This window comes from Musca domestica, unplaced genomic scaffold, assembly GCF_030504385.1.
Source record: "Musca domestica strain aabys unplaced genomic scaffold, Musca_domestica.polishedcontigs.V.1.1 3, whole genome shotgun sequence".
In the NCBI taxonomy this organism is placed as follows: domain Eukaryota; kingdom Metazoa; phylum Arthropoda; class Insecta; order Diptera; family Muscidae; genus Musca; species Musca domestica.
In genome coordinates this window covers 26,653,187-26,666,012 of record NW_026712299.1, presented here as the reverse complement: position 1 = coordinate 26,666,012, position 12,826 = coordinate 26,653,187, and the positions used below count along the sequence as shown (strand labels likewise).

At 36.9% G+C, this 12,826-nt stretch overlaps 1 protein-coding gene across 1 annotated transcript; it reads right to left on the bottom strand.

Annotated features, from left to right (window-relative positions):
* Positions 1-4,627: 4,627 nt before the first annotated feature.
* On the bottom strand, positions 4,628-5,341 carry LOC101887468 (vitelline membrane protein Vm26Ab-like). The gene has a single exon (XM_011295946.3). It carries the CDS (start codon positions 5,288-5,290, stop codon positions 4,640-4,642), a length of 651 nt encoding a protein of 216 aa, XP_011294248.1. The 5' UTR covers positions 5,291-5,341; the 3' UTR covers positions 4,628-4,639.
* Positions 5,342-12,826: the final 7,485 nt, after the last annotated feature.

The following is a 12,826-nucleotide window of genomic DNA, read 5'->3' as shown; positions in this document are numbered from 1 at the left end:
ATGTGGCTGTTAAATAAATGATTTATTGTTAATAACAATATGTGCTTTATTTTTTTTTTGTGGTTTCTTATGGATTGTGATTGATTATGGATGGATTAAACACTTTTTGGGGGAAAAACTCCAAATTCTATATCTAAATGTCGACTAATTTTTTTTTTTTTTGTGAGAAGTATTGTTGCTCCTCTGTAACTTACAACTTAAAATTATATCAGTTCAATTCAATATAATCAAAATATATTACCCAATTACAAATAATTTCATAAAAAACAAGTAAGCAAAGGCTACCGTCGAGCGGGGCCGACCGTTGAATACCCTACAACACTATAATAAATGATACAATTTATATAGGCGAGATACTCGAAAGAATTCCACAAGATATTGTTCTCTAATTTTCGAATAATAGCAACTTAAACTAATTTGTTCATTTCCAATTTATTGGCAGATGTTGCACGTAAATAGTCTGCCTAGATCTGGAACCAATATTTCCCAAAGACCTATAATCTCTCAGAAGTGGCAAAAGAATAATATTTATTATTGGTTTTTGACTGAAACGCATCTATATGAGATACAGATATTTGACTATATTCTTCAACGAAATCAGCGTTAACGAAATAGTCAGAAGTGTGTCTTTCCTGCATTTGTGAATTCTCCAAAAAGTCACTGGAATAGACATTTTCGTATTTTGTCTACAAAAGTTGGCAAACTATTTCCCACATTGAATAATTTTGGATGGCCATCCAAAACTGCTTGGCTTTTGCAATGACCGGTAACGCCCATTCAAATGTGCGTAAGGATCAGGCGATAATTACGACCTGCTGACAATTTTGCAGTTTTTTAGTCCATTTAAACCCCTAAATATATGGCGATCATCTCCAAAATGAGTAGGCTTCTGTTCTGATCCTCATCTTATCTCCATGCAAAATTTCGTAAGGATCGGGCCATAAATGCGATCTGTATATGATATCCTAACTACTTAGTTTTGTTAGCTGTAGAAATATTACCAAATGTTTAATTCAAAATGAAAATATGCCAAAAAATATGACAAAATTGAAAAAATATGAGAAAATGTTCAAAGTCAATATTTTCATCTTTAGAGAGATATTTTTATGCGATTTTTTTAGACGTTTTTTCTTTCCTGCCAAGAGGCCATTCTGAATTAATGAGAACTGTCAAAATCAGTTCAGCCGTTCTCAACATATAAGAGATCTTTCAAGCATATCTTCTTTGATAGACATATATATCGCACATATTTTGCTATATATCCGATTTGTTGGATGTTAACATCAATGTAAAGACCAGAAATATCCTTGTCATGGCTTTCTGATTTCGCCGGGGCTTAAAATATTCGCGGTTTATTGAAAAATTAAGAATTTTTTCAACACAAAATATATGGTCTATTTTACCCGCTAAATATTATCCGATGACCACCCAAATTTGTAGGTTCTTCCCCGCCCTAAACTCTAGCTACATGCGAAAATCGGCGTCGATTGGTCTATAATTGCGACCTGTATAGCTACTGCAAAATCCGACATTTTTTCAGTATTTGGTCCATTTCAACCCCTAAACATTTGACGATCATCTCCAAAAGAAATAGGGTTCTATTCTGACCCACCATCGTGCAAAATTTCGTAAGGATCGGGCCATAATTGCGACCTGTAGAGTGATTACAAATTAACATGGACAGACGGACAGACGAACAGACGGACGGACATACATAGCTAGATCGACTCAGCTCGGCGAGCTAGGAAGATCCATATATACTTTCCTATATGGGAAACCAATATTTCGAGGTGTTACATAAATTCTGGCCCAATCAAACTTATAATACCCCCAACACATAGTGTTGTAGGGTATAAAAATTACAAAAACCAGCATAATATCCTAATGCTGTACCAAACGTGAAGGCAACTTAGATGTTTAATAGAAAATTCAAAACTTAAGTAACAGTTTTGGACTTAAAATATAAATTTTTGTACAATTAAGTAAAAAACGATGTCAAGATCCATTGAGATGCCGTGACCTGGGACTTTACGTGCAACTATATTAGAAACAATTTCCAATACCAATAATCTGACAATTAAATCACTGTGAGGTAATATGTAATATAAAAGTGTACTTAAATAACTGAGTGAAAGAGTCAATGTCCAAACAAAACGGCCTAAGCTAGAATCTTAAAATTTTGACGAGGACGAGGAAATTGAATACTGTATCAGACAAACGCAATGAGCAGGAAATTTGGAATGACAGAAATGACTGATGGAGTGCAGGATATATCTACCAAAGGGTTTTTGGAAATTCGAAATTTAAGGTTACGGAAAGTTCTAAAATGGTGCTAAACTTCTGAAATGGTACCATTTGATATTATGACAAGTTAAAAAGTATCTGTCGGTTTTGCCGACAGTTGTATTGCCGACAGATGTAATTGCATTAGCAAAAATGTTAATATGTGTGAAATTTGAAAAGTGTTGATTGCATATTTCGCCTTTTTGATCGTTGTGTTTTTCAAAATCTTGAACCTTATGTGGGGCAGGTATAAAAAGAAATGGTCCGATCTCTACCACCATTATAACAGATCTTGTGTTGATGGAAATATTTGGATGTACCGAGTCTTGAACGGATGTCAATTTCGCATTTTATGAGCTTCATGGATATTCAAAATTTTGGCCCTCTGTCGGAGAGGTGCCGGAAGGAGTTGGCTGATATATCCCATCTTCACAGCAGGTCTTGTGTTAGTAGAAATGATGGGATGTGTGAAATATGAAGCGAACCGAATGCTTATTTCGTGTTTTATGACTTTCATGGGTATTCAAAATGTTGACCCTATGTAGGGCAGGTAACAGAAGGAATGGTCCAATTTCTACCGTTTTTATACCCTTCACCACATAGTGGTAAGGGTATGATGTATTTTTGTATTTGTTTGTAACATGGAGAAGGAAGCGATATATACCCATAGTTACTTTTGACTTTGTCAGTCCGTCTGTCCGTCCGTCCGTCTGTCATGTATTCTTGTGAACAAAATGCAGGTCGCATTTATTATCCGGTTAAGATGAAATTTTGCACAAATTATTTGTTTAGCCCAAGGACAAACCCTATTGAAATTGGAGATGATCGGTAAAAATTTAGATATAGGTCACATATATATCTTCGTCCGATTTGCTTTTTATTGTGCACCAAACGTGTAATATCAGCCCGAATAGTATGAAATTTTTACAACCAAATTAGGCCTGAAAAAAAAGTATGCCAAATTTGATCGAAATCGATTCAGATATAGGTATAGCTCCCACATATACTGTTCATCCCATTTGTTATTTTTGTCCTCCGCAGCCGTAATATGCACTCTGTACAACTATATTTGGAGAAATATATTAACTGCAGCTCAGAAATACGTATGCCAAATTTGATCGAAATCGGTTCAGATTTGGATAAAGCTCCCATATATAACTTCGTCCGATTTACCTTTTATTGTGCACCAAACGTCTAATATTTGCCCAAATGGGATAATATTTGGCACTTACGACCGAATTGAGTCAAGAAGGTAGTATGCCAAATTTGGTGAAGATCGGTTCAGATATACCTATAGCTCATATTGTTCATCCGATTTGTTGTATTTGTTACCCACAGCCGTAATATGCACTCCGTAACAAAGATATTCAGGGAAATATATCAAATACAGCTCAGAAATATCTTTGACAAATTCTATCGAGATCGGTTCAGATTTGGGTATATCTCCCATATATCTTATATCTTGATCTGATTTCAAATTAATTTTGCACCAAATGGGCAATACAAGTCCGAATTTAAAAGATACAAATGCTTCGGCATATTTAGTCGTTTGAACTTTAAGTTATAATTATAATAATAATTGTTATGTGAAGCTCTAATAAATTAGCAAAGTGGTGTAGGGTATCATAAAGTCGGCCCTACCCGACTTTTTCTTTACTGGTTATAACAGATCCTGTGTTGATAGAAATATTCTGATGTCCCAAGTCTAAATGGAATCCGATGTTAATTTCGCGTTTTATGAGCTATATATATATATATATATATATATATATATATATCTCTTTGGACAAAAACCGTTTCAAGATATTTGGAGTCTATCTAAGATTGTCCGTCCGTCCGTCCGTCGTCTGCCTGGCTGGTTTACACGATAACTCTCGAAGGGAGTATTCGATTTGGTACATCGTAATATTACTGCCAAACTTTGATCGAATTAAGAGATGGGCATACATTAATCCACTCCTTATGGTACCTCCCATACAAAGGTCAAAATTTTTAAAGAAAATAAAAAATCATTCAATTTGCAAATTCAGGTGCGAAAATGGACAATAATTGGATAATATTTCTACTAAAACAATATCTGATGTGAAGATGTAATATATAGGACCACTCGTTCTAGTGCCTCCCTCACAAACTCTCATAAAAGCTTCCAAGCTTCACACAATCCTATGTTTCCACTAAAACATCCGGCATATCTATTACAAGCGCATTTAAAAGAGGTAAACGCGTCTTATCGTTTAGATATCGATCCCGTATTAATACATTATCTACCTACAGTTGTAAAATAATAAGTCAATAACATATTTATGTTTAACATTGCCTTTATTCATATCACTGTTCGTTTCCTTTGCTTTCATATTTAGTTTTGATCATCATAATTCTGATAATTGACGTTATATGGAGGAAGAGCATAATTGAAGTAATTATCCGAATGGGATCCAGCTCCGCCATAAGCAGCTCCGCCATGAGCAGCATGGGCACATGGGGCTGGTCTCAGCTGAGGTTGGCAGGAGAAAATGTAATTTTTAGGACAAGGTGGAACAGGAATAGTAACTGGAGCTGGTGCTGGAACGGGAGCAGGAGCAGCAACTGGCGCCGGAGCTGAGGCCGGACCCGCATTTGAAGCTTTCGATGCAACGGCACTTGGGGCATGACTGTGAGAATGACCGCCATATGCAGCAGCTGGGACTTGGGACGAAGCGGCGGCACCACCATAAGCAGCGGCAAAGGCAGCATGAGCAGGACCATATGCACCAGATCTACCATCACCTTGAGCTGCATGAGCTGGACCATAGGCACCAGCTCCACTACCACCAGGAGCAGCATGAGCTGGACCATAAGCACCAGCAGAGCTACCACCCGCTGGGCCATGAGCATGTCCGTAGGCACCAGCGCCACCACCACCAGGAGCTGCACCATATGCAGCTACCGGAATGGGACCACACGAGGCAGAACAAGCAGCAATGCAGGAAACTAGAACAACAGCAGCAAATATCGTAACAGAATGCATTTTGATATTGTTTTTGTTTATTATTTTGACAAATGTTTAAAATTATTTAGTTAATTCGATGACTTGCAGTGAGAAACTGAATGATTAGTTCGAAGTGTCTGGCATTAAAATACTCTTTGTGATTCAGTCGTTTTGACATCAATTTTTAGTGCCGACTTTCTTTAATCGCTGTAACTATGATTATCTGGCATTTTGCGAGCGGCGAGCGACATTGACACAAATATTTTAAAGAAATAAAAAGTTATGGATTTTTGTAGGTGACCCATATTTTGTTGGACGAATTTTTAATAATACATTTTTGTTGTAAATTACTAAGAAGAGAGAACAAAGCCAATGAAAAATATTTTTAATCGGAAATGTAAGTAGATATAGGTCAGTTTCTAAAGTAAAATTTTCAACCTTTGTAGGAGGAACAAAAAAATTATGCGAATTGATAGGATTTAGTAACAAGAGCAGTGGATTTAATCTTCCAATTCCATTGCATATACGTCAAATTATTCCTTAATATCAATTGTCCGATACTCCTCCACCTAGAAAAGGAGTGTAGATTAATTTTGTCATTTATATCACAACATCCCCAAATAATCGTCGTAGACCCCATAAAGTGTCCGTCTGTCTGTTAAAATCACGATAAAGCCCACATTATTTGACGTAAAACTTCAAAATTTAGGGCAATGGTTTGTATTGTGTCTAGTATGATAGTTATTAGAAATGATATATGGGTCCACGTTTTGGTATAGCCGTCATATAGAGGTACCTTCCCATATTCGGTATTTTGATGATTTTCGCCAGTTTTTTCCACAGATTTGTCTAAAAAATGGTATTTATAGTTCATAATGGATTATAGCTCCGGTAGCGGAACATTGCATACATTTGTCCCCGTTTTCGTATAGCCCCCATATAACGATACCTCACGATATTCGGTATTTTGATAATACTAGTCACATTTAGCAACGAAATTGTTTCATATTTGGTATTTTAGACTCGCAATAGATATAGGCCCCACTTAACGGCCTCACTCACTTTATGGTTTTTATACCCTCAGTCATATGGCTAGAGAAGGTATTTATCATTTGATACGGCCACAACGTGCCTAGTCGAAATAACGGCATTAGACCCTAGGTCTATTGTACCAAATCCATTTCAGAACATTTGGAGTCGATCTAGCGATGTCCGTCCGTCTGTCTGTCTGGCTGGTGTGAACGATAACTCTCCCCTCCACATCCAAAAAATGTCAACATTTTCAAAGAAAATAATTTACTGCACAGACAGAGAAAGGATAATCTGTTTTTGCTTCAACTTTGCACACCCTAGTATTTGCAACAGTACTAGGCCAGGTGCAAAAATGGACAATATCGGTCCACTCCATCAAACGGTCAAATTTTGGAATAATTATAACTCTTATTAAATGTGATGGAAGTGTCCGTCTTGAAATTACACACATCACAATATTTTTATTAACACAATAGTATCCGTGAAGATGGAATATATCGGTATCCGTGAAGATGGAATATACCTCCCCCACCAAGGGTCAACATTTTGAATACCTAGGAAGCTCATAAAACGCGAAATTAACATCCAATTCTTTTCGGACATGGCACATCTCAATATTTCCATTAACACAAGAGCGGTTATAAAGATGGTAGGGATCGCACCATTCCTTCTGGTACCTCCCCACAAAGGGTCGAAGTTTTGAATAACCAAAACGATTATAAAATCCGAAATAAACAACTGGGTTTCTTCAAATAATACACATCACAATATTTTTATTAACATAAGTTCTGAGGTGAAGATGAAAAATATCGGTTTATACCTTCGGGTACCTCCCCCACAACGTCTCAAAATGTTTGATATCCATGAAGCTCATAAAACGCGAAATTAACAACATAAATTGTACAAAATATAGTACTATTTCGAACTTTTTCATACATTTGTAGTACACATTTCCAAAACTACTTCTTTATCACCAACCTACCACCGAAAGGGCCTCTAATACAAAATTTCAAAATTCCAGCTTCATCCTTTTAAATTAAATACCATTTAAAGCAGTTCGCAGACTTAGTACAGATTTCCAGAACTACCCTCATATATCAAACTTACTTTTCAACCTCGATTCTCGTACCAAATCTCAAGTTTTTTATCAATCTGTTTAAATAATACCAAATGGTAAAATTTTAGAAGTTCAGAACAATTGTGGAACTTTTCGTAACCTTAAAGTTCGAATTTCCAAAACATCCATTCCACTCTCCATCAGTGACTCTCATTCCAAATTTCAGAATTATTGCTCATACCCTTTGTCAAATACAAAGTACGAACGCTTTGTAGTACAAATACCCAAAAAAACAGTACAGACAGTCTAAACGTTGAGAGGGGCCGACTATATGGCTTTATAGCAGTTATAGTTTGGTTTCAGAGGGAACTAATATATGGGAGACATATTCAATCCCGAATCGATTTACAATAAATTTGACAGATACATTATAATATGTTATGCCAAATAACATTGCTATAGAGTGCATGATATCACTTCGAGAAGGATTATATTTAAACAAGTAAAAAAGCGGTAAGTTCGCCCGGGCCGAACTTTGAATACCCTCCACCATTTGGAACGAATTAGAAAATTTTCAAAAAAAATATAATCCATTAAAAATTCTTTTAAAATCTTTAAAATATCTAATATAGGAAGGTGCCAATATGGGGGGATATACGATATTGTGGACCTATAAAGACAAATATATGTCTGAGTGTAAAGTACTCACAAGGAACTCCTTGTGTGGATTTTCAGATAATTCCATTGGAAAAAGTGGCTAAAATCATCAAAATACCGAATATAGGGGAGTACCGTTATATAGACAATTCCGTTTCAGGGGTAAAGTGCTCACAAAGAACTCCGTGTGTGGATTTTCAGACAATACGATTGGTAAATGTGGCTAAAATCATCAAAATACCGAATATCGCGGGGTATCGTTATATGGGAGCTATACGTTATCGTTAACCTATATAGAGAATTATCTGTCGGGGGGTAAAGTGCTCACAAAGAACCCCTTGTGTACAAAGAACCCCTTGTGACCATTCCGTTGAAAAATATGGCTAAAAACATCAAAATACCGAATATCGGGGGTACCGTTATATGGGGGATATACGATATCGTGGACCTGTATAGACAATTCTCTCTCAGGGGGTAAAGTACTCACAAGGAACTACTTGTGTGGATTTTAAGACAATTCCATTGAAAAGTGTGGCTAACATCGTCAAATATCGGGGGTACAGTTATATGGGGGATATACGATATCGTGGACCTATATAGACAATCCTTTTTGAGGGAATAAAATGCCCACAAGGGACTCCTTTTGTGGAATTTCAGACAATTCCATTGAAAAATGTGAATAAAATAGTCAAAATACCAAATATCGGGGGTACCGTTATATGGGCGCTGTACGATATCCTGGACCTATATAGATAATTCTCTGCCGAGGTATAAAGTACCCACAAGGAACTTCTTGTGTGGATTTTCAGACGATTCCGATGAAAAATGTGGGTAAAATCATCAAAATACCGAATATCGGGGAGAACCGTTTTATGGGGGCTATACGATATCGTGGACCGATATAGCCCATCTTCGAACTTGACCTGCCTGCAGAAAAAAGAGAGATCTGTGCAAACTTTTAGCTTCCTATCTTAATTCGTTTAGACTGTAGCGTGATTACAACAGACGGACGGATCGTCTTAGAATTTTACGCTGATCAAGAATATATATACTTTGTTGGGTCTAAAATGATTATTTCGATGAGTTACAAACGGAATGACGAACTTAATATGCCCTCCATACTCTTTTTGGTAGAGGGTATAAAAAATGTATATCGGAGCCGAGTTCCATAAAATGAAAACCTACGTCCTCCGCTCCATTTGCGATTATATGAGCCATTATTTACGCAATAAACCTTAACTCGGATTAAGGAAATATGTATAGGAGCTATATTCAAATCATAGCCGATCTCTATAAAATTTGGCAAAAGTATTTCCGAGCTCTATAAGATATCTGGTACCAAATATCATTGTTGTCAAATTCATATTAGGAATGTGAGGAACTTAAACATCAAATCGGAAGAAACATATATATGGGAGCTATAGCAATATCTAAGCCGATTTTCATACACTAACCTCTACATTGAATTCGTTCGGATGTACAAAAATGTATATCCTTTGGACGGATATAGACCATTTGGTGCACAATTAACCCGAAAGATATATATTGAACATGTATCCAAATCTGAACCGATCTTGAATAAATTTTATAATTTTTGTGGGGTGCAATTACGAATGTGGGGGCTTAAACACCAAACACGGATGAAACGTATGTATGGGAGCTATAGCTATATCTTAACCGATTTTCTCCGAATTTGACGTATTTGCTTCTAGACTGAATTTGGTCCAATGTGTTAAAATTCAGGGCATTTTGACTGATATTGGCCATTAAGTGCACAATTATGTTACAAACTAAGAAATGCACAAAGACATAATACCCTTACCACTATGTGATGTAGGTTATAAATATAACAAATCGAATGAACAATATATGGGAGCTATAGCTACATCTGAACCGATTTTCACCAAATTTGACCGATTACCAATTTAAAAAGGGTTCGTCCTTGGGTCAAACAAATAACTTGTGCAAAATTTCATCTGGATCGGGCAATAAAAGCGACCTGTACTTTGTTTACAAAAATACACGGACAGACAAACGGACGGAGATGCATAAATCGACTCAGAATGTGATTCTATGCAGATCATCAAAAGGAACTATGGGTCTATCTCGTTTCCTTTTGCCTGTTACAAACAAATGCACAAATATATTATGCCTTGACAACCTTGTAGTGTAGGGCATAAATAGGTAAAAATCCATATTGTTTTGAAAAATTATTTCATAGAGTAAATAAAGGATGTTTAGTCTGTATTTTTAGTACGGAACCTCAGCCAAATGGGTCCATTATTTTGGCTCAGAATTGGTAATGCAGCTGGCGTAAGAATTGCCGAAGTTCTTGGGCCATGATAATGGTGAGGAATAGCACTTATACTATTTAGTGACAGCAAAATCGGGTATGTTAATCCAGAGGTAGCATGGCTGGCCCACTGAGAAGCGTCGTATCCATAGGATGCATGATTTTGGGAACTGGTGAATAATAAATTCTTCCTGCAGGAATAAAACTTGTCGGATAATTATTTGAAACTCTTTCCTTGTTATATTCAGTGGGATTATTGTTTGAAATCCCTCCCCTGTTTTGTTCAGTCAAATGAGAATAAGATGCCTCTTCTTGAGATCTGGGAGAGAAGCCCAACTCTTGCTTTTGCTTGGAACCATATGCTGGGATTAGATATGTGGCAGGACTATTTGAAATTCCTCCATTAGATTCATGAAATTCCATTCTCTGTTTTTGGGTTGCAGCCTCCCTAGAATCTCCATCAGATATGGGGTTGAGAAGAACTTTTACCCCGGAATCAGTTGTATCTTCAGAATTTTCAGGAGTGTCAAAGTCATATGTGACACTATGCTCTTTTTCGGGACGTGGGGATATATAGAATGCCCTTTGACAGGGAGCACTCTTCTGAACTTCTTTGTATGGAAGAGGGTCTCTAGAATAAAAATCGGATGAGGGGGGCACTCCTCTGCGAAAATCGTTTACAGAATTGGCAGGAGTATTGTACACATAAGAAACACCCCTCTCATATTCATGAGGAGAGGAGATAATTCGTACATTTTCACTTGAAGTAGTTGGTTCTCTTCGGTCACTATAGGTTCTCTTAACATCTCCAGACACTTATTCCCTTTCGGAATTGCCATTGCCATAAGAGTCCCTCATATTATGGTAATCGCTATAGGTTATCTTACCATGTTTAGTCTGGATTTTTAGTTCGGAACCTTAGCCAAAACGTTGACCGATCTAGCCCCACATCGAACTTGTTCGAAGATAGAATATGAAGACATGTGAATAGAATGTCAAAACATTATTTCGAAGAGTTACCAACGAAATTGAAAACTTAATGTAACCTTCATTCTATGGCAGAGCTTACAAAAAACATGAAATGACTGTCAAAAATAATACAACTACATAATCATTAAGATAATAGCTACAGTTGTAATTTTTAAATAAGTTGGAGCGATGAAAATCTACTTATTAATTATTTATTTTATTATCTAATAATATGCACTTATTCTAAATTTACAAAATCTTATATCTACTTCGATATCCTCATTTTAGTCTCCTAATAATATAATGGAGTTTGATGAGTAACAGCCTTTGCTACTGAGCGATCAGCAAATTGAAAGCGATCCACAGTTCTATGATCCGAAGAGTCTTGATGTATGGCAGAAGATTGAACCTCTAATTTTGGGTTAGGCGCAGCTATAAATTTGGAATATTCCTTGTTTTGTGATAATTACAGAGCGGAAAAACTTTGTCGATTATCGGCAGGACTGATAGCTTCATATAGACCACCGGGGATTATGACATATGGCGATGTTTTATAGTCATCGTCTTCTCTGGCAGGAGATTGCTGTGAATTTGGATAATTCGTTGTATATGAAACCGAGGAAGAAGGATATTGCAAATTTCTGATAGGGAAATTTGGGGGTATAAATTGGGGAGAACTGTAAGGAACTACTTCAGTAGGTTTATTGTTTGAAAAAGAATAGGGAGAACTAAAAGCAACTGAATCGGAAGATTTACTATATGAAGTGGGTGTGGGAGTATTTTCACTTTCATATTTCACAGCGGAGTTTGGGGCATGACCTTCTTCGTTGTTGGGTGATACCGAGCCTGAATTACTGCTGCCTGGGGCATATGATGCTTCAAAGGGTTTCTTGTCATTTGACGAAGCCTTCTCCTTTGAATAGTTGTCCAATGCTGCATCTGAATTCTTATCGGTTTTTATAGATGAAAGACCATATCTTCCATTATGGGTTGTAGCAGAACCATATGATGAAGGCGAATGAGAGGCTGGAAATTTAAAATAACAAAATTTAGTTCAAGATGTGAAGAAACTGTTTTCTGAACTTACTTTTTTCGGCCTGACTACTATGGGGCTCTAGAGCTCCGGATGATCCAGGGTTTGTTATAGCACCAATATTACCATTTGATCCAATAGCATATCCATGTCGCTTAAGGTCATCCTCGGAAGATGAAAATATGCGCTGTTTTTGTCCGTCATTATTGGCCACTTGATTAGGATATGGAGCAGTGTTTCGATCTCTACCATAGTCTACAACTGAATGTAACTGAAAGGAGGCCGATGGTTCCGGATTATACGAATACTGGTTATTCGAATCAAGGACTATGTTATTGGTCTCAGGAAGCGCAACTGGAACGTAGTTATTGGCATAAGATGCGGGTCTATGGTGTGAAAGTGTGGCCACTGGTATAGGCCTTACATAAATGGGTCCATTATTTTGGCTCAGAATTGGTAATGCAGCTGGCATAAGGATTGCCGAAGTTCTTGGGCCATGATAATGGTGAGGAATAGCGTTTATACTATTTGGTG